Source organism: Leptopilina heterotoma, unplaced genomic scaffold, assembly GCF_015476425.1.
Source record: "Leptopilina heterotoma isolate Lh14 unplaced genomic scaffold, ASM1547642v1 Lhet_411, whole genome shotgun sequence".
Taxonomy (NCBI): Eukaryota; Metazoa; Arthropoda; class Insecta; order Hymenoptera; family Figitidae; genus Leptopilina; species Leptopilina heterotoma.
The window spans coordinates 658,980-677,466 of NW_025111072.1; the positions used below are offsets into that span (position 1 = coordinate 658,980).

An 18,487-nucleotide genomic window follows, 5' to 3' on the forward strand; every position below is an offset into this window, starting at 1 on the left:
GATTAGGCCCGGCTCGGCTCAAAAAATGAAATTCTCGATCAAGCTTCGAGCTTCAAGCTTTTTGCACAACTCTAATTTTTGGTCTCGATGATTAAAATTGTGAAGTTATTTTTAATTATACTAACTCTCTTAGCAGAAACATGATTTGCAGAAGCAGCTAAAATATTTTTAAACTATTATTATCAAGTTGTTGATAACAACGGATTTTTATAAAAGTTATAACATTTCACAAAATCAATAACAAATTTTTAAACACAGTTAAGGGAGCGTTCACAAATGAAGTCACGCAATTTTTCGGGATTTTAGACCCCTCCTTCCCTGTCACGCAATTTCATGCAATTTCACATGCAAAAATACAGTAGAGTATATAGTCAAGACCCCTATGCCCCCAAAAACGTAACATCATTTGTGAACGCTCCCTAAGCTGACTGACCCAAAAACTTAAAAAAAAAAAAAAAATTGTTTCTGACGAAAATAGCTGGTTAACGAACTTAGCCTTCATTTTTACACCAAGTTTAAGTGTGTTAAATTTAAAAACGATCGGATAAGTTTTTCAAGAGTTATCGTGGGAACAACATATTACCGTCTACAGACGGACAGACAGACAAACAGACAGACACCATCGCCGGACCATGTTTTTTGGGTTCAGGGGACCCCAAAACGTCGAGATTTCATGAAATTAGCGAAAGTCAATTTTCGACCAAAACTAATACCTTCTCATGTGATGAGAATGTAAAAAAATTTTGAGTGAAAATTTCACGGAGAATGCCCCATACATATCCATTAGTCATAAAAGCAATTATTATTTTCGTATGAAATAAAGTTTTAAATTAACACTTTTTAAGCAGATATATTTGTGTCCTATTGTGCATTGGACTTTATTGACATTTTTAAGTGTATAACTAAGAATATTTACACTTCCTACAGCTTTTCCCTGACTTCTCCAGATTTTTCAAATTCCCTGTCTATTCCCGGTTTTCCAGGTCGCTCGCCACCCTGATTTTTTTATCAATTAAAACGTTTTTGCGTTGAAAAGTTTTTATTTTTTTAATTTTTCGTTTTTTTAAACGTTGCGGACTTCAGCCTCATCATTTTCAGTCAAAAACCGTACAAAATTAACTATTTCAACGCATTTATCCAAAACCATGCTCTGACATTTATGATGTCTTAAATTAAAGTTGAAACTTGAGGGAAGACATCTATATAAGTTTTAAATTTTGCCTAAAAATTTTAAAAAATATAATGGGGTTTAAAAAATTGCAAAAATTATTATAATTAAGGGGACATTCCAGTTCAAAATGTCAAAAAAATCGATTTTTTTTATTTTCGGATTTCTTATAGTGTCAAGAATATACTCTCCTAAAATTTTATTGCACAATTCGAAGCAAAACCAAAATTATACATAATTATTCTTCGCCACGCACGTCAAAGATGTTTTTATACACGGATAAGCAGAATCCAATCGAATGATTTAAATGTTTTCTTATTTGCATTATGTAAAAAAGACAAACAAAAATGTATTTAGTCAAGTGGATTTGATTCAAAATCGTTATTTGAGAGTTTTCAGGGTAGCTGATTACGAGTTTGATATTAGATTTTCGAAATTCAAAATGGCGGATCCAATATGTCGGACAATTTAAAAAAAAACAGTTAAAACTGTTCTTTTTAGGGTTCCGTACACCTACGGTGTATCGGCGGAACCCTATTGGTGAGACTCTGTTGTCCGTAGCCAAATCGTGTCCCCCCCCTAGCGGCTAAACTATTTGACCTAAAGAGCTCAAATTTGGTACAGATATGTATTTTCACACGTAGATTACAGGAAAAATATAGCGAATGTGATTGGACGTGATGGGCATAGCGTTGTCAAGGAAATAACAAGATTTTTGGCCAAAAATGCATAAAAAGTGACCATTCCCCCCCTTAACTTCTAAACTATTCGACATGGAGAGCTGAAATTTTGCATGCTGGTGTATTTTTACTCGAATATTACAGGAAAAATATAGAGAACTTGATATGTAATGATGGCCATAGCGTTGTCAAGGAAAAACTAAAAAATTTAAAAAAAAAATTTTTTTTTCCTAACTTTTACATTATTTGACCTAATGAGCTGAAAATTGGTATCCTAGTGTATTATTACAGTCTGACGACAAAAAATTTATTTAAGAAACTTTTTGAAAAAAAATTAAAAAAAAATTTTTTTTTAATTTTTTAAAAAAAAAAAAAATTTTTTTTAGTTTAAACACGTGGCATTAAATATTTTAAGGTAGAGAGTGAAATTTTAAGAGAATAAATGAGAGATTGTTTTCTGACTTTAATTTCTTAACTAAAAATAAAAAAAAATTGGACAAGTGCGAGTTGTACTCGCACTGCAATGGCGGGTTCCGCACACAAATATTAAAACAATACTTGCAACATTGATCGGTAATTGGTAGAATTAAAATAAACAATTATAAAAATATATTAAAATCATTTGATAAAAAAAAATAACTAAAAAAAATTAAAGTATTGTACATCTAATATTGTAAACAACCCGTGTAGATTTCTACACGTCGGTGAAATGGTGGTCGGGTTCTAGTGGGGACCTCACCAGTTTACCCCATTTGAAAAAGGGCTCCAACTAGAGAAACTGGTGGGGTTCTAGTCGATTTTGTCACGCTCTAGTTGATAGGGCCCCGACTAGAAGTTCTAGTTCACTTCTACCGGTTTTAAAAATTATTATTTTTCAACTTAACTTATTTATAATTGAATTCTCCATTCATATTAACATTATTAATGATTGTTGCACACGAAAAATCTCGTGCCTATGAGGGTTCGAACCTTGGACCTTGGGGACACCAGACGGATACACATACCTCTCGGCCATGATAGGTTGGATGGACTTCCGCTTAAAGTACATCCCGTTTGGAAATTCCGCCATTTGTCCCTATCTCTAGTAGGGCTCTCGCTAGATTCTGACTAGAATCTCTAGTCGAGAAAAACTAGTCGGGTTCCAATCTAATTCTAGTTAGATGATTCTTACAAGCATTATTTATTAAAAAAGTTTGCATATTATTTGATTACCTAATTTTTTAATTATTTAAACAAAATCTTTTATTTATTAAGTAAATTAAAAAAGAATAAACCATAAATAAATATTAATTATGTGGATATAATTAATTTTTATTAACTAAATATTGTAATATATTATTTATTATTATATTATTTATTATTATTATTATTTATTAAAACAATTATAGTAAATATAAAAATATAAAAAGTAATGTAATAAATTAGTTATGTTTAATTTTTCAATAACGTTATAGATATAATTAATTAATAATATTTTGAATTTTAGGGAGTTATTATTCATCACTCTTATTTAACTCTGCATTCCTAATGATAGTTAATAATAATTAATTATGACATTATTGAAAAATTAAACATTACTAATTGCAGTGCTTTTTATATTTACTATAATTATTATAATTATATTATTCAATTTATTATTGTAATTATAATATTATAGCATCTTTTTAATTATTATTAAATACTTGCATTAATTGTGAAAAACATTTTAAAGTATAATTGCACATAAAAAATTATTTTTACGAATAATATTACAAAATTTAGGTAATAAAAATTAGTTATACCCACATAATTAATATTTATTTATGTTTTATTCTTTTAATTTACATATTAAATAAAAGATTTTTATTTAATAAAATTGCTTTATTGGAATTTTTTGTAAAAATATTCTACAATATTTAAAATTTTGTTTGAAAAATGTTAAAAAATTAAATAATTAAATAATATGCAAAATTTTTTAATAAATAATGCTAGTAAGTTTTTCTATCTATTAATCTGAATTATTTATATCTATAAAAAGATAATTTATGTATGTCATACTTGTACACTAGTTTGTCTAGTTTGAAATCGATAAGGTCCTAGTGAGTTTTTTCCAGTCTGAATTATCTAACTAGAATTTGATTGAAGCCCGACTAGTTTTTCTAGACTAGAGATTCTAGTCAGAATCTAGCGAGGTCCCTACTAGAGATAGGGACAAATGGGGAAATTTCTACACGGGAATAATAAGCAGAGGAACTATAATAAATTTTGAAAATTTTGTTCCTCTGCTTATTATTGTTTACAATATTAGATATATATAATATTTTAATTTTTTTTAGTTATTTTTTTTATCAAATGATTTTAATATATTTTTTAGAGGTGTGCAAAAAGCTCGAAAAGCCGAGCCGAGCCGGGCCGCAATTTTTTCGAGTCGAGTCGAGCCGAGCCGAGCCCGAGCCGGGCTCGATGTATCGGGTACCCGAAATTTTGGAGTACCCGAAACATTCGGGTACCCGAATTCACTCGAGTACTCGAATATTTCAGGTACTCGAATGAATTCGGGTAACCGAAATTTTCGAGTACTCGATTTAATTCGAGCTTTTAAATTAAAAAAATTTTTTTTTTGAAAAAAAAAATTTAATTAAAAATTAATGTAGAAAATTTTGGATTTTCTCAAGGGCTCGAATCAAATCGAGTACTCGAAAATTTCGAGTACCCGAAAGTTTCGGGTACCCGAAAAATTCGAGTTCCCGAAATTATTCGAGCTTTTTATAAAGCTCGACTCGGCCCGAGCTCGGCTCGAGCTCGAACTGAATCGGCTCGGCTCGGCTCGGCTCGAAAAATGAAAAGCTCGGAAATACCCGCTCGAGCTTCGGGTTTCGAGCTTTTTGCACACCTCTAATATTTTTATAATTGTTTATTTTAATTCTACCAATTACCGATCAATGTTGCAAGTATTGTTTTAATATTTGTGTGCGGAACCCGCCATTGCAGTGCGAGTACAACTCGCACTTGTCCAATTTTTTTTCTACTGTAAACTACAGATTTTTATAAAAGTTTTAAGAAATTAGAAAATCAATGAAATTTTTTTAACACAGTAAAGCTAGACGGGCCCAAAAAATAAAAAAAAAAAAAAAAAAAAAAAAAGTTTTTATGAAAAAATGTTATAGAGAAAAGTTGTTTGTAATTTTCTAATCTAATTTAAAATAAAGTTAAAAATATCAAAAATTTAAAAAAATTGATTTTTCAAAATTTTGAAACTACCGTAGTTTTTGTAGTTTTCAACGAAAATGGCTGGTTAACGAACTTAGCCTTCATTTTTACACCAAGTTTAAGTGTGTTGAATTTAAAAACGATCCGATAAGTTTTTCAAGAGTTATCGTGGGAACAACATATTACCGTCTACAGACGGACAGACAGACAGACACACAGACAGACGCACTCGCCGGACTATGTTTTTCATACTCAGGGCACCTCAAAACGTAAAGATTTCATAAAATTAGCAAAAGTAAAAATTCGACCAAAACTAATACCTTCTCATGTGATGAGAATGTAAAAAATTTAGTTTTTTGACAGTTTTTAAAAAATAACTCGAAAAGTTTTGCGTTGGGCAAAAAGTTGTCAACAGCAAAGTTGTAGCTGATGCAAAGCCGAGAAAAAAAGTCTCTAGTAGCAAAATCGCATATGCAAGAACGTCGGAGATAATGAAGTCGGAATATTGATTTTTTATCAAAAAAGTGCACAAAAAATATATATAGAGAGTGATTTTTCTGGAAATTACGAGTTTTTTGTGTTCAAGTATGTTTTTCAAGTATTTTAGGGTGAGAATATGTCAAAATCAATTGACTGATTTTTATTCCTTTAAAAAAATTCGATTTTTAGTGTTATTTTAGGATTTTTTAAGTTTTTTTGACCATTTAAGAGACTATAACTTCGAAAATTAAGTTTTTATGAAAAAATGTTATAGAGAAAAGTTGTTTGTATTTTTCTAATCTAAAATAAAATAAAGTTAAAAATTCTGAAATTTAAAAAAATTGATTTTTCAAAATTTTGAAACTACCGTAGTTTTTGTAGTTTTCAACGAAAATGGCTGGTTAACGAACTTAGCCTTCATTTTTACACCAAGTTTAAGTGTGTTGAATTTAAAAACGATCCGATAAGTTTTTCAAGAGTTATCGTGGGAACAACATATTACCGTCTACAGACGGACAGACAGACAGACAGACAGACACACAGACAGACGCACTCGCCGGACTATGTTTTTCGGACTCAGGGCACCTCAAAACGTAAAGATTTCATAAAATTAGCAAAAGTCAAAATTCGACCAAAACTAATTTAACCTTCTCATGTGATGAGAATGTAAAAAATTTAGTTTTTTGACAGTTTTTAAAAAATAACTCGATAAGTTTTGCGTTGGGCAAAAAGTTGTCAACAGCAAAGTTGTAGCTAATGCAAAGCCGAGAAAAAAAGTCTCTGGTAGCAAAATCGCATATGCAAGAACGTCGGAGATAATGAAGTCGGAATATTGATTTTTTATCAAAAAAGTGCACAAAAAATATATATAGAGAGTGATTTTTCTGGAAATTACGAGTTTTTTGTGTTCAAGTATGTTTTTCAAGTATTTTAGGGTGAGAATATGTCAAAATCAATTGACTGACTTTTATTCCTTTCAAAAAAGTCGATTTTCAGTGTTATTTTAAGATTTTTTTAGTTTTTTTGACCATTTAAGAGACTATAACTTCGAAAATTGAGTTTTCATAAAAAAATGTTGTAGAGAAAAGTTGTTTGTATTTTCCTAATCTAAAATAATATAAAGTTAAAAATTCTGAAATTTGAAAAAATTAAGTTTTCAAAATTTTGAAACTACCGTAGTTTTTGTAGTTTTCAACGAAAATGGCTCGTTAACGAACTTAACCTTCATTTTTACACCAACTTTAAGTGTGTTGAATTTAAAAACGATCCGATAAGTTTTTCAAGAGTTATCGTGGAAACAACATATTACCGTCTACAGACGGACAGACAGACAGACAGACAGACACACAGACAGACGCACTCGCCGGACTATGTTTTTCGGACTCAGGGCACCTCAAAACGTAAAGATTTCATAAAATTAGCAAAAGTCAAAATTCGACCAAAACTAATTTAACCTTCTCATGTGATGAGAATGTAAAAAATTTAGTTTTTTGACAGTTTTTAAAAAATAACTCGATAAGTTTTGCGTTGGGCAAAAAGTTGTCAACAGCAAAGTTGTAGCTAATGCAAAGCCGAGAAAAAAAGTCTCTGGTAGCAAAATCGCATATGCAAGAACGTCGGAGATAATGAAGTCGGAATATTGATTTTTTATCAAAAAAGTGCACAAAAAATATATATAGAGAGTGATTTTTCTGAAAATTACGAGTTTTTTGTGTTCAAGTATGTTTTTCAAGTATTTTAGGGTGAGAATATGTCAAAATCAATTGACTGACTTTTATTCCTTTCAAAAAAGTCGATTTTCAGTGTTATTTTAAGATTTTTTTAGTTTTTTTGACCATTTAAGAGACTATAACTTCGAAAATTGAGTTTTCATGAAAAAATGTTGTAAAGAAAAGTTGTTTGTATTTTCCTAATCTAAAATAATATAAAGTTAAAAATTCTGAAATTTGAAAAAATTGAGTTTTCAAAATTTTGAAACTACCGTAGTTTTTGTACTTTCAACGAAAATGGCTCGTTAACGAACTTAACCTTTATTTTTACACCAACTTTAAGTGTGTTAAATTTAAAAACGATCTGATAAGATTTTTAAAAGTTATTGTGTCAACAACATTTTTGTCTACAGACGGACATACATACATACAGACAGACACACAGACAGACGGACTCGCCGGACCATGTTTTTCGGGTTCAGGGGACCTCAAAACGTAAAGATTTCATAAAATTATCAAAAGTCAATTTTCGACCAAAACTAATACTTTCTCATGTGATGAGAATGTAATAAAAATTAGTTTTTTGGAAATAACTCGAAAAGTTTAGGGTTTAGCAAAAAGTTGTCAACAGCAAAGTTGTAGATGATGCAAAACCGAGAAAAAAAGTCTCTCGTAGCAAAATCGCATATGCAATAATGTCGGAGATAATGGAGTCGGAATATTGAATTTTTTTCAAAAAAGCGCACAAAAAATATAAATAGAGAGTGGTTTTTCCGAAAATTACGACTTTTTTGTGTACAATTATGTTTTTCGAGTATTTTAGGGTGAGAATATGTCAAAATCAGTTAACTGACTTTTATTCCTTTCAAAAAATTCGATTTTCAGTGTTATTTTAAGATTTTTTTAGTTTTTTTGACCATTTAAAAGACTATAACTTCGAAAATTGAGTTTTCATGATAAAATGTTGTAGAGAAAAGTTGTTTGTATTTTCCTAATCTAAAATAGTATAAAGTTAAAAATTCTCAAATTTGAAAAAATTGAGTTTTCAAAATTTTGAAACTACCGTAGTTTTTGTAGTTTTCAACGAAAATGGCTCGTTAACGAACTTAACCTTCATTTTTACACCAACTTTAAGTGTGTTAAATTTAAAAACGATCAGATAAGATTTTTTAAAGTTATTGTGTCAACAACATTTTGGTCTACAGACGGACATACATACATACAGACAGACAGACAGACAGCCACACAGACAGACGGACTAGCCGGACCATTTTTTCCGGGTTCAGGGGACCTCAAAACGTAAAGATTTCATAAAATTATCAAAAGTCAATTTTCGACCAAAACTAATACTTTCTCATGTGATGAGAATGTAATAAAAATTAGTTTTTTGGAAATAACTCGAAAAGTTTAGGGTTTAGCAAAAAGTTGTCAACAGCAAAGTTGTAGATGATGCAAAACCGAGAAAAAAAGTCTCTGGTAGCAAAATCGCATATGCAAGAACGTCGGAGATAATGAAGTCGGAATATTGATTTTTTATCAAAAAAGTGCACAAAAAATATATATAGAGAGTGATTTTTCTGGAAATTACGAGTTTTTTGTGTTCAAGTATGTTTTTCAAGTATTTTAGGGTGAGAATATGTCAAAATCAATTGACTGATTTTTATTCCTTTAAAAAAATTCGATTTTTAGTGTTATTTTAGGATTTTTTAAGTTTTTTTGACCATTTAAGAGACTATAACTTCGAAAATTGAGTTTTTATGAAAAAATGTTATAGAGAAAAGTTGTTTGTATTTTTCTAATCTAAAATAAAATAAAGTTAAAAATTCTGAAATTTAAAAAAAAATTGATTTTTCAAAATTTTGAAACTACCGTAGTTTTTGTAGTTTTCAACGAAAATGGCTGGTTAACGAACTTAGCCTTCATTTTTACACCAAGTTTAAGTGTGTTGAATTTAAAAACGATCCGATAAGTTTTTCAAGAGTTATCGTGGGAACAACATATTACCGTCTACAGACGGACAGACAGACAGACAGACAGACCCACAGACAGACGCACTCGCCGGACTATGTTTTTCGGACTCAGGGCACCTCAAAACGTAAAGATTTCATAAAATTAGCAAAAGTCAAAATTCGACCAAAACTAATTTAACCTTCTCATGTGATGAGAATGTAAAAAATTTAGTTTTTTGACAGTTTTTAAAAAATAACTCGATAAGTTTTGCGTTGGGCAAAAAGTTGTCAACAGCAAAGTTGTAGCTAATGCAAAGCCGAGAAAAAAAGTCTCTGGTAGCAAAATCGCATATGCAAGAACGTCGGAGATAATGAAGTCGGAATATTGATTTTTTATCAAAAAAGTGCACAAAAAATATATATAGAGAGTGATTTTTCTGAAAATTACGAGTTTTTTGTGTTCAAGTATGTTTTTCAAGTATTTTAGGGTGAGAATATGTCAAAATCAATTGACTGACTTTTATTTCTTTCAAAAAAGTCGATTTTCAGTGTTATTTTAAGATTTTTTTAGTTTTTTTGACCATTTAAGAGACTATAACTTCGAAAATTGAGTTTTCATGAAAAAATGTTGTAGAGAAAAGTTGTTTGTATTTTCCTAATCTAAAATAATATAAAGTTAAAAATTCTGAAATTTGAAAAAATTGAGTTTTCAAAATTTTGAAACTACCGTAGTTTTTGTACTTTCAACGAAAATGGCTCGTTAACGAACTTAACCTTTATTTTTACACCAACTTTAAGTGTGTTAAATTTAAAAACGATCTGATAAGATTTTTAAAAGTTATTGTGTCAACAACATTTTTGTCTACAGACGGACATACATACATACAGACAGACACACAGACAGACGGACTCGCCGGACCATGTTTTTCGGGTTCAGGGGACCTCAAAACGTAAAGATTTCATAAAATTATCAAAAGTCAATTTTCGACCAAAACTAATACTTTCTCATGTGATGAGAATGTAATAAAAATTAGTTTTTTGGAAATAACTCGAAAAGTTTAGGGTTTAGCAAAAAGTTGTCAACAGCAAAGTTGTAGATGATGCAAAACCGAGAAAAAAAGTCTCTCGTAGCAAAATCGCATATGCAATAATGTCGGAGATAATGGAGTCGGAATATTGAATTTTTTTCAAAAAAGCGCACAAAAAATATAAATAGAGAGTGGTTTTTCCGAAAATTACGACTTTTTTGTGTACAATTATGTTTTTCGAGTATTTTAGGGTGAGAATATGTCAAAATCAGTTAACTGACTTTTATTCCTTTCAAAAAATTCGATTTTCAGTGTTATTTTAAGATTTTTTTAGTTTTTTTGACCATTTAAGAGACTGTTAGAGTTTAATGAATTAATTTAGAAAAACTGAAAAATGAACGGACAAAATGAAAAAAAAGTTAAACTAACGACACACCATGCTGGACAACCCAGAGGGTTGTCTGAGAGGGGGGACAGCCCCGTGTACAAAGAAGGAAACGCGAACTAAATATAAAAAATGTGAAGAAAAACCAAACGAGAACACTTTATAACGAGAAAAAAAAAGAGTGATAGAAATTTTAAATAAGTTTTCACAAGATCTGCCCGAGCGTCCGTCTGAAGTGAGAAGACTAAGAGTAATGCCTCAGGCAGTTCACTGACTCCCGAATTTCAGAGAAGAACTCGAATAGAGGGGAAATCGCCTGGCCGGCCCCTTCCACAGTCGATAGACTTCAGGGCGCCAGCCCCCCGGGCGGCAGGACACCCGTGGTTCACTTCGAAACCCAAACATTCCCGCCCGCCTTGTCCGCAGGACAAATGACACTTTTTCCTGTTTAATGAGGTGGCGGTATTGGGCTAAGTCGCACGATAGGGCGACGATAAGTTCCGTGAATTGTTTTCACTGTAGCCACTCGGACCATCCCGTCAGCCCCCGGATGAACCGCGATCACTCTTCCTAAAGGCCACTTCGCGGGGGGGTATCGATTGTCCTGGATGAGCACTAACTGATCGACACTGAAATTGTCCGAAGGTTGCTGCCATTTCCCTCTGACTTGCAGCGACTGTAGGTACTCCTGGGACCATCTTCTCCAAAAGTTGTTCCTTATTTTTTGAATAAGTTCGTAGCGCTTTAATAGGTTGTCAGGTACGTTCGGTGGTTCTTTGTCAGGAATTATTGCCAATGTGCTACCGATGAGAAAGTGTGCGGGGGTCAGAGCGTTAAGCTCCTCTGGATCGGTTGACATGGCGCATAAAGGCCTTGAGTTCAAGCAGGCTTCTATTTCAGTAAGGAGGGTGCTAAACTCTTCGAAGGTAAATGTCCGCGAAATCATCAGTCGAGCCAGATGGTGCTTTGCCGATTTCACTCCGGCCTCCCAGAGTCCGCCGAAGTGAGGTGAGTTTGGGGGGATGAAGCTCCATGTCGCTCCGTCGTTTGCGAGAGCCGCTGTGGCTTCCATGTAGAAAGTGGACCCCCTTTTAAACATGGATCTTAGTTCCCGATCGGCACCTTGGAATGTTGTTCCGTTGTCGCTGTACAATCGTCGACAAAGACCTCTTCGTCCTGTAAATCTGCGATAGGCTGCTAGAAAGGTTGAAGTCGTCATGTCGCTCACCGCTTCCAAATGAATCGCCTTCGTAGCGAAGCAAACGAAAACTACAATGTATCCTTTGTAGGATTTGATTCCACGGCCTTTAGTGGCCCGCAGTTGAAAAGGTCCAGCTTAGTCTAGTCCGCAATTCGTAAACGGACGAGCCGGTTCTATTCTTGCGGGTGGGAGATCACCCATGAGCTGCGTGGGAAAGCGAGGTTTAATTCGGTGACAGGGCACACACTTGCGGACCAGTTTTCTCACTAGTGAGGTTGCGCCGACAATCCACACTAAGTTTCGAAGGATGCTCAGGGTTAATTTTGGTCCTCCATGACCCGAGACCTTGTGCGCTAAGCTTACATACAAGGGTGTCAGTGGTGAATCTTTTGGTAGAATCGGTGGATGCTTCGAGGAGAAGGCTAGTGAGGAATGTTTCAAACGTCCACCTACTCGAAGGATTCCCGCTTTATCCAAAAAGGGGTTGAGATTGCGGAGTTTGCTATGTTTAGGAATGCTTTTCGCGTTTTTGAGTAAGTCTATCTCCTCAGAGAATGTTTTCCTCTGCGCTATCGCTAAGACCGTCGATTTGGCGGAGTCCAATTCGGTCGAGGAGAGGACTGTATCCTTGAAAGAGTTTTCAGATCCCTTTGCTTTATAGTTCTTGAACACTCTCAAGCAGAATGCTACAACTCTAATAAGCCGTTGCAAAGAGGAGAATCTTGAGAGGATCTCAATTTCGACTTCATTCTTGACTGTGAGGAACGCTTTTACTTCCGCATTTTCGGTATCGGGACGTTGAAGTTGAGAGGGCCAATTAGCCGGTGATAGGGACAGCCATTGTGGACCATTCCACCAAAGTCTATTTTCTCGTAGGGTCTCTGGTTGAAGACCTCGTGTCGCTAGGTCAGCCGGATTTTCTTGGCTAGGCACGTGTCTCCATTTCACCGAAGGCAGTTCAGTCTGAATGTAGGAGACACGGTTCGCAATGAAGGTTTTCCATTTAGATGGATGTTGGTTGATCCAGGCTAGGGTGACTTGACTGTCACACCAAGCCGTCACAGGCACAGCATTTAGAAAGGTCAGCCGTCTAACGTATTTTAAGAGCTTTACTAGGAGAGCAGCTCCACAGAGTTCTAGGTTTGGTATTGTTGCAGTCTTAATAGGAGCGACTTTGGACTTCGCTGCAAGAAGTGTAACTTGACCGTCCTCTTTGTATTTAAGGACTTGCACGTAGACTACTGCTGCGTAGGCTCGAGTGGATGCGTCTGAGAATCCATGGAGCTCGATCAGCGAGTTCGAAAAGCTTCCTAGCCATCGTGGTATCTTGATACCTGATAATCCAACTAGGGATTGATAATATTGCGTCCAGCGCTCTTGTACTTCGGTAGGGAGTTCAGCATCCCAGTCAATTCTGAGTATCCAGAGGTCCTGGAGCATGATCTTGGCGACCACTGTGATAGGTGCGAGCCAGCCCAAAGGGTCGTATAGCTGGGCAATGCTAGAGGAAATCATTCTTTTTGTCGCATCCCCTGAGATGTGTGTTTTTTGAGGGTTGTTGAAAGCAAAGTAATCGACTCTTGAAGCCCACAGTATCCCCAGAGTCTTAAAGACTGTGTTTTTGTCGATGATCTCCGAGGATAGTGGTGCGCTAGATGAAGGATGTAGATCGGGGTGGTTTACTGCCCATTTATCTAACTTAAGGTTCGCCTTCGCACAGAGATCTATCACTTGATCTCGTTTCTTCTCGGCTTGAAGGACGTCATCATCGCCGTCGAAGATATCGTCGACATAGGTGTTATCTAACAAACAGTCCGCTCCAAGTGGAAATTGAGCTCCTTCATCGATCGAAAGTTGTTTCAAGGTGCGGATGGCGAGATATGGCGCGCACGCCGTGCCATATGTGACAGTGCAGAGCCGATATTCTTCGATGGGTTTCTCCGGAGTTGATCGCCATAGAATCCGTTGTAGGTCGCGATCTTCCGGATGGACGAGGATCTGGCGGAACATTTTTACTATGTCCGCGGTGAAAACGACTCTGTGTCTGCGCCAGTTTAATAGTATGAGGCCAATGTCGTTCTGTAGAGCAGGTCCGGCATGCAGGAAATCATTAAGGCATTTTTTCTGAGAGGTTAACCTTGATGCGTTAAACACCACTCTTAATTTCCAGCCCAAGTTGTTTAATTGTTGGATTATTGCGTGGTGTGGTATGTACCAAGCCTTTGGGTTGTTCAATTCCTCCTCTGGAACTCTCTCCATGTGGCCGTCTGATTCGTAATTATCCATGAACTCGCAGTAGGCTTCGGATAACTTGATATCTTGTTTAAATCGTCGCTCTGTTCCAATTAGGCTGCTTGCAGCCATTTTTCTTGTTTCAGTCGCAGCCTCTGGAGGTTGACACTTAATGGGAAGACGGACCATGTACTGGCCTTCTGGGGTTCGTGTATGTGTATTGACGAAATGTTTTTCACAACGTTCGTCGTCTGGCTTGATAACTTTGTTATTTGGGATTGTTTCGAATTCCCAAAAGCGTTGTAGTTGATCTTGAATATTTTCTGACGGTAAGCAATGCATTGACGAAACTGTTATTGGTGAAGTTGGTTCCGCCCGCCGTTTAGACTCGGTTTGAACTGTTCCCGAAACAACCCAGCCCAGAGCTGTTTTTTGGGCTGTTGCTTTTGGGTTTTCAATCTGGTACAGCCCTGGTACTAATAACTGTCCATAGTAATCGGCACCGATTATAAGTTGGATTGTTCCAGGTTGGTAGTACAGAGGATCAGCCAACTTTTCTGCTCCGAGCCAATCTAGATCGATCTCCACTATTCTTCTTGTTGGAAGCCTTGATGTAAGTTTCGGGACCACATAAGCTTGGAATTCGAGATGGAAGTCGGGTTGGTGCACGGACCTTAGGGTCATCGTGGCAACTGTTTTTGCCTCCCCCACTTTGTGGTTTCCCAATCCCAGGATAGTGACATTTGCGGGGTAGCATGATAGTCCCAATTGCCTTACGACATCCTGTGAAATGAAGGATACCTCGGATCCTTGATCCAGCATGGCACGGGCCTTGATTTGGCCTTTTGGTCCCTCAAGAACAGCGCAGGCTGTTGCCAGAAGAATTGTCCGTTTGGATCTGCTGATGGACGTTGTATTCGTACGGACGGAGAATGCTGCACTAGCCGGTGGACTTTGTGTCTGGTGAGGGCCTTTTGCCTTCTTTTCGTGCTCGGATTTTTCGTCTCTAGATGGCCTGTGCAGAAGGCTGTGATGTTGCTTATGACATTCGAAGCAGCGTCCCTTGGAAGTGCAGTCCTTGATTTGGTGAAGGCCTAGACAATTAAAACAGAGTTTCATTCGTCGTGCTTCGTTAAGGCGCTCCAATGTGCTAAGTTGTTTAAAGGTCGGGCAGCGACCTATGTAGTGTTCTTCGGAACACTTTGGACATTTCCGGTTTGAAGGTCCGCTCTTTTCTGAGTTGTGAAAAGACCTCTTGATGTTTTTCTGTCCTTGTTTTTTTGAACTTGATGCGAGCGAGTTGGTGGTTGTCGTTGAGCGATGCGAGTCTGTCATGTTTAGGGTGATTATTCGATCGTCGATAAATTTTGCCAAAGCTTGGAATGTGGGATAATCATCGGGTTCCGTGTCGTTGCCTTCCGAATTGGGGGGTTTCGAACTCCGGGTGCTGAGGTAGTTTTCCCATTGAAGGCGCAACTCTGGATCCAGCCGTTCGCTCGTGTGGTAAACCAGCCAATCACCGATGATTTCTCTTCCGATGTTTTTCAGAGAGCGGACAGCTTGTCTAGTTTTGTCGATGAGTATTTTGAGGTCTGCTACCGATTCGCTTTGTAGTTTGGGTAGATTGTAAAGGGTGTTGAAGTGAGTATGTATGAGCAGGCGTACGTTGCAGTATCTGCCCCTTAATGCCTCCCATGTGGGCTTGTAATTTACTTCCTCTACTTTGATGTCCTTCACAAAGTCGGCAGCCTCATCGGTTAAACATTGCTTCAAGTATTGCAGTTTTACGACATTAGGCAGCGTTTTGTCCTCATCTATCATGGAGAGGAATAAATCTGAAAAGTTTCCCCAATCTTCGTACTTCCCAGAGAATTGCGGTAATGTAGACTTCGGCAGGCGCAACTTGCTTGAAATTGGTCCGCCTGTATGTAGATTGGAGGGCTCGTTATGTTGAGTGGATGTTGTTGAGTCGTGTAGTAGTGAAGCTAAATCATCGGTTTCGGCTTCATATTCGACCTCCATGTTTTCAAATTGTTGTTCAGTAACATAGGGCTCTTTTTCAGAGTCCGCAGTACTCACGATGTCTAGGTGAGCTTCTCGGGCCTCGTTCCAGTACATTTCTAACTGGTTCAACCTAGACTTAAGAAGAGGAATGGATAGGGTTCCTTCCTTCGATGCCTGTTTTCTACGTGTGATAGTTCTTTTTATTGTGTCGAGGCGAGTGGCCTGTTGCGACAATAGTTTTTTCAAGGTTGAAGCCATCTTGTTGCGAGACAACGGTGAGGATGTTTTCAGGAAAAGATAGGGTATCCTTTTTGCCTTTGCCCCTATCCCCCTCGTGTGTTCCTTCTCGTTCGGCGAAGGATAAGATACCCTTTTTTGCTTTTGCCCTTATTAATTTGCTCTTTAGTCCAAGACTAACGGGGGAATAGAGGCAAATTCCCGGCCGATGCACCAAAATTCTGTTAGAGTTTAATGAATTAATTTAGAAAAACTGAAAAATGAACGGACAAAATGAAAAAAAAGTTAAACTAACGACACACCATGCTGGACAACCCAGATGGTTGTCTGAGAGGGGGGACAGCCCCGTGTACAAAGAAGAAAACGCGAACTAAATATAAAAAATGTGAAGAAAAACCAAACGAGAACACTTTATAACGAGAAAAAAAAAGAGTGATAGAAATTTTAAATAAGTTTTCACAAGATCTGCCCGAGCGTCCGTCTGAAGTAAGAAGACTAAGAGTAATGCCTCAGGCAGTTCACTGACTCCCGAATTTCAGAGAAGAACTCGAATAGAGGGGGAATCGCCTGGCCGGCCCCTTCCACAGTCGATAGACATCAGGGCGCCAGCCCCCCGGGCGGCAGGACACCCGTGGTTCACTTCGAAACCCAAACAGAGACTATAACTTCGAAAATTGAGTTTTCATGAAAAAATGTTGTAGAGAAAAGTTGTTTGTATTTTCCTAATATAAAATAATATAAAGTTAAAAATTCTGAAATTTGAAAAAATTGAGTTTTCAAAATTTTGAAACTACCTTAGTTTTTGTAGTTTTAACGAAAATGGCTCGTTAACGAACTTAACCTTTATTTTTACACCAACTTTAAGTGTGTTAAATTTAAAAACGATCAGATAAGATTTTTAAAAGTTATTGTGTCAACAACATTTTTGTCTACAGACGGACATACATACATACATACATACATACAGACAGACAGACACACAGACAGACGGACTCGCCGGACCATGTTTTTCGGGTTCAGGGGACCTCAAAACGTAAAGATTTCATAAAATTATCAAAAGTCAATTTTCGACCAAAACTAATACTTTCTCATGTGATGAGAATGTAATAAAAATTAGTTTTTTGGAAATAACTCGAAAAGTTTAGGGTTTAGCAAAAAGTTGTCAACAGCAAAGTTGTAGATGATGCAAAACCGAGAAAAAAAGTCTCTGGTAGCAAAATCGCATATGCAATAATGTCGGAGATAATGGAGTCGGAATATTGAATTTTTTTCAAAAAAGCGCACAAAAAATATAAATAGAGAGTGGTTTTTCCGAAAATTACGACTTTTTTGTGTACAATTATGTTTTTCGAGTATTTTAGGGTGAGAATATGTCAAAATCAGTTAACTGACTTTTATTCCTTTCAAAAAATTCGATTTTCAGTGTTATTTTAAGATTTTTTTAGTTTTTTTGACCATTTAAGAGACTATAACTTCGAAAATTGAGTTTTCATGAAAAAATGTTGTAGAGAAAAGTTGTTTGTATTTTCCTAATATAAAATAATATAAAGTTAAAAATTCTGAAATTTGAAAAAATTGAGTTTTCAAAATTTTGAAACTACCGTAGTTTTTGTAGTTTCAACGAAAATGGCTCGTTAACGAACTTAACCTTTATTTTTACACCAACTTTAAGTGTGTTAAATTTAAAAACGATCAGATAAGATTTTTAAAAGTTATTGTGTCAACAACATTTTTGTCTACAGACGGACATACATACATACAGACAGACAGACAGACAGACACACAGACAGACGGACTCGCCGGACCATTTTTTCCGGGTTCAGGGGACCTCAAAACGTAAAGATTTCATAAAATTATCAAAAGTCAATTTTCGACCAAAACTAATACTTTCTCATGTGATGAGAATGTAATAAAAATTAGTTTTTTGGAAATAACTCGAAAAGTTTAGGGTTTAGCAAAAAGTTGTCAACAGCAAAGTTGTAGATGATGCAAAACCGAAAAAAAAGTCTCTGGTAGCAAAATCGCATATGCAATAATGTCGGAGATAATGGAGTCGGAATATTGAATTTTTTTCAAAAAAGCGCACAAAAAATATAAATAGAGAGTGGTTTTTCTGAAAATTACGACTTTTTTGTGTACAATTATGTTTTTCGAGTATTTTAGGGTGAGAATATGTCAAAATCAGTTAACTGACTTTTATTCCTTTCAAAAAATTCGATTTTCAG

The 18,487-nt window shown here is 35.7% G+C and overlaps 1 protein-coding gene across 1 annotated transcript; it reads right to left on the reverse strand.

The window, feature by feature from the left end:
• Positions 1-11,924: 11,924 nt before the first annotated feature.
• On the reverse strand, positions 11,925-16,283 carry LOC122506357. Its single transcript, XM_043618478.1, has one exon. It carries the CDS (start codon positions 16,281-16,283, stop codon positions 11,925-11,927), a length of 4,359 nt encoding a protein of 1,452 aa, XP_043474413.1.
• Between the last annotated feature and the right edge of the window lie 2,204 nt (positions 16,284-18,487).